At 29.4% G+C, this 4,419-nt stretch overlaps 1 protein-coding gene across 5 annotated transcripts; it reads left to right on the top strand.

Annotated features, from left to right (window-relative positions):
• The first annotated feature begins 535 nt into the window (after nt 1–535).
• LOC109604850 (uncharacterized) lies at nt 536–3,641 on the top strand. Of its 5 annotated transcripts, XM_049962826.1 has the most exons (8): nt 536–755; nt 827–922; nt 975–1,112; nt 1,249–1,368; nt 1,825–1,905; nt 2,720–2,782; nt 2,852–2,895; nt 3,266–3,366. In XM_049962826.1, coding segments are annotated over exons 1-7 (540 nt in total). In that variant the 5' UTR covers nt 536–715; the 3' UTR covers nt 2,854–2,895; nt 3,266–3,366. The 5 variants fall into 5 exon arrangements, with proteins under 5 accessions (XP_049818783.1, XP_049818784.1, XP_049818782.1 ...); XM_049962827.1 differs by having other exon boundaries at nt 827–916; nt 2,852–3,366; XM_049962825.1 differs by having other exon boundaries at nt 2,852–3,366.
• The last annotated feature ends 778 nt before the right edge of the window (nt 3,642–4,419 follow it).

Genomic DNA, 4,419 nt, shown 5'->3' with positions numbered 1-4,419 from the left:
TAAAAACGTCGCTATTGACACATTAAATTGACATTATATTACTAAGATATAATGAAATTTTTAATTGTTTTAGTTTTTACATTTGATAGATATTTGTCATAGTAGTTTTATTACGTTGAGTAATTTGTACAAATTTTCATCGTCAATAGTTGAGTGTCTAGACATTAAGAAGCTAAATTTTTTTATCATAATTATATGAAATATTTTTTTGAATTTTATTTTCATTTCTATTTGCCATTGTAAAAAATAGTTATACTCTATTTCTCTATCGTTCTCTAAAATGTATTTTATGTTGAAATTTCCCACAATTCTTCCGTTTTTACACGTCTTAAGTATACCTTGATTCTTAAGTTTCCTTATAGAAATTACCAACTATTATTGACTATCCTTGAAAATAATTTCTGTAATAAATTGAGAAATTCTGTTGGTCTGTTTTATTTTAGTTTAAAAAACGAACTTCAGCACAAACAATTATAAACAGGGGCATATAGAATTCTCGAAAGGTCGGAACCGATCGGTCCGTCGGATGCGTCCAACAACGAAAACAAGTTCCCAGAAAGTTGGTTTGCAGAATGGCCACCCTGGCGCGCACTGCAAATGTTGTTCAGTTAAGAGACAAAAACATATTTATTATAGTGTGTGACAAACGTAACGTTAATTATACAAACTATTATTATTATTAACCTATTATTTCCGACGAAAACTTTGTTACAAAATGTCTAAGAAGAAAGAGTCCGATTTACCGGACTTAAAATGTAGGTTCAAATATATAGTGCAACAATATTGACACCAATTAATAATTATGATTTATTGTTTTCAATTTCAGTTTTAAGAAGAGAATTTAAAAAATACCAACATAGCTGTTTAATCTGTAACAGTCGAACTCCTCCTTTGTGTTTTAGGTTAAATAATGAAAGTAATAGTAAGTGATAACCAAGACTATGTATAATTATTATAATTGTGTTTGATTTTAGATATATCAGAACTACAATTGAAGATGCAAGTTGGAAAATTACCAGTTTATTGTTGGACATGTGCATGTAATAAAATTAAATTACCCATTGTTATTAGTCTGGAATCTGATTCGGAGACAGAAAAAGAAAATAGAGTTTGTGAGTTTAAATTTTTACTTCTTACTAAACTTCATGCCTAGTACTGTTTTGACTGTTTGATTAACTTTATTTTTATAAAAATATGTATGTCCAATATCCAATTTTTGACATAATCTTTGTCTAATTCTACTTCTAGCTGACAATGAGACTGCTGATAATGGTTATATAGAAAAAACATCAGCAATCCCCACAACCATTCAAGGAGGTCCATCAACTGCAGCTATACCCACAGAACTACACGTGTCAGCACCAAATGGTAAACGTACTAAATTAATAATGTTATATTATTGTTTCTTGATAAACTGATACCCATATCTTATATATTCAGTGTATCATGTCTGATACCTTTTAATCCCACTTGTTGGTAAATTTAAAACTTGTGTTAAGGGAAATAAATATATTATAGAACTGTTTATAGATAAAAATTGGTAAAATGTAGGACTTTTAGAAAAAGTTTTTAAATTTAATTTGCTTTTTATTGGCAATTGGATCGTTTTATCGTCTCCTAGCAAGTTTGTTTAATGTATTTCTATTGAACTGTTTTATTTTACTATATTTATATGTGGATATTTTCAGCAACAATTGTTGACTTTAACATATTGCATGTTTCTGAATCTATAGAGTTGTTAATAGTTTCATTTGTATAATACTGTAATACTTTCTATAGGTATAGAGGCCCTCACATAATTTATAACTTATAACATTATTACAGTGAATGAATCTCTACAAAGCGAATTTTTAGAAGTTGACGCTCACTCCACTCCCTTCTCTGTTAGGAAATATAAAAAAAAGAGTAAGTTTATTTAGTACATTTTATAAAATTTATTTGAGAATTCTTAAGCTTTACCTGAATATTTATTTTAAAGGCACTAATTAGTTTACATTTTGGATTTTACAATGTTGTATGTAGTACATTTTAGACAGGCGTAAATCACTATTTTCACAATAAAAATTTATTGCAAAATAATCATAGTTCTATGGATGTGATCCATCACAGAGTATTTAATAGCATGCATATTTTGAAAATGATTAGTTGTTTTAGTATTTTTGAATGGGTTTAGTTCCTATTACTGTTTAGTTTACATCGAAAATATAGAATCTTCCTTATACTTTTTAAAATTAATTGGAGTATGCATTGATCACATACTCATTGTTTTAAAATTTAGATTTTACTTTAAATTACGCATATATTCTAAGTAATTTTGACTATTCTCTGTCGCGTTCGTCATTTGAGTAATTTTTCCAATAACAAATAATTCTAATCTTCACATGGCATAGTCATATGTAGTGATGGGCGATTCCGAGATGTTAAAAATTTAGAATGAATCCCAATCTATCCAAATTAACAATCTAATCAACCATCGACTCGTAACCTGAGTGAACAATCGAAATGTTCTTGGATTATCAAAATCGAATGCATCGAATCATAGCGAAGGTTCAACACAATTGAGTCGAAATGTTGACTCGGCCGATTGACTCGATTTGGAGAGATCATCGAATACAATAGAGATGTTCGAACAATCGAAACAATGGACTAAAACACCTCGGACTCACCGATCACTAATTATACATATTATCCAATAAATAAATAATTACTTATAATGCAGATACCAGGGTTGCTACTAGACGATCTGGAAGGGTTTCCAAAAAAACACCACCTGCATTATTATGTAAGTTGCTACAAATAATATGTTTATTTCAATTTTAATATTAAATCTTTCTTTTTGAAAATTATATAGAAGAGCCACCAAGAAGGAAGCAGTTGAGCAAGAAACTGGAAAAGGTAGATTAAAGTACCATGTAATTAAAAATGATTGAAATTTTATAATAATTATATATATTATAATTTTGCTTTAAAATTGAATTTAACACTTTTATATCAATATATGTGACACCAAAGTATAGGAAAACACCTAAAGCCATTAAAACGGCCATTATTTTACTGCTAACCATTTATTGCTTAACAGAAATAATAAGACTTACTAAAATGTATTTTTATTTTAAATTAGTAAATTAGTTCACGAAGATATACTGACCTTTTTATTGATATTTTTTTATATATTAATTTCAAATTTAGAATTACATTTCGATTTTCTTCTTTTTATTTTAAGAATTTTGTTTCTTTTTTCTATTAAGAGACGTATGTTTTCCAGATGGTTTCCCCTCATCACCAATAAGAATTACTCACTCATTACCTGGTGTCACATTTAGAGTATTATTTAATTTTCAACATGATACTTTAATTTAATCTAAATTGATTTTGATTGATTATTCGATTTTTAAGTGTATTAAATAAAACTGACTGAGCGTTGGTACCAAAGCGCCATCAATTTATACGGATTATATTTATGGATTTATATTATGTTATGTTATATATTTGATGTAATGTTTTAGTTGTATATTTATGGATTTATATTGTTATGTCAAATATATATATTTGATGTAATGTTTTAGTTGTGTATTTATGGATTTATATTATGTTATGTTATATATTTGATGTAATGTTTTAGTTGTATATTTATGGATTTATATTATGTTATGTTATGTCAAATATATATATTTGATGTAATGTTTTGGTTGTATTTTTTACCTTTAAATATATTATCTCTTCGTATTTAATGAAATATTTAATTTCTTTCCAATTGACACATCTGTGAATGTTATAAACAGATTGTGAAGACGAAACAATGAGTATAATGACTTAAAAGAAAGACATCCTGGCTGTAGTAGGATAACCACTCCGGTACAAGACCGCATGCTGCTTTTGTAAGTTCGGAGACACCCGAAAATAAAAGCTCTCGAGCTAAGACAAGAGCTTCTTAGGACTTACAATGTGATTGTATCAGCTCAAACCGTCGGAAACCGTGTCCAAGAGCCAGATCTATTTCAGAGACGACTTTAAGGGGACCCCGATTGCTCTCTAGAAATCTTGCTGCTCGTTTAGCTTGGGGTCCTAATGATTGAAGCCGTACTCTTTTCTGATGAGTCAAAATTTAGCTACCTCCCAAATTCTGGAAGGATGTGCATCTGGAGAGAACCTGGAAACCAAGCATGGCTATAACATGCTCATGAGTGAATTTTGGAGGAGGCTCACTGGTGTTTTGGGGAACAATTAATATTGTGGAAGAACAGAGCTCTTTTTAATGAAAACCACTTTGAATGCAGTTCGATATCACGACAACAGTTTTATTTATTGTGTTACCCTATTTAACCAATATAAACCAGCGGCTAATATAAACATCTGGGTCCACGGCAGTTGCGTTCCGATTCAGAAACCGAACCGTACCGAGTCCAAAGACGCCGAATG

Source organism: Aethina tumida, chromosome 2 (assembly GCF_024364675.1).
Source record: "Aethina tumida isolate Nest 87 chromosome 2, icAetTumi1.1, whole genome shotgun sequence".
Taxonomy (NCBI): Eukaryota; Metazoa; Arthropoda; class Insecta; order Coleoptera; family Nitidulidae; genus Aethina; species Aethina tumida.
This window is presented reverse-complemented; position numbering and strand designations above follow the sequence as displayed.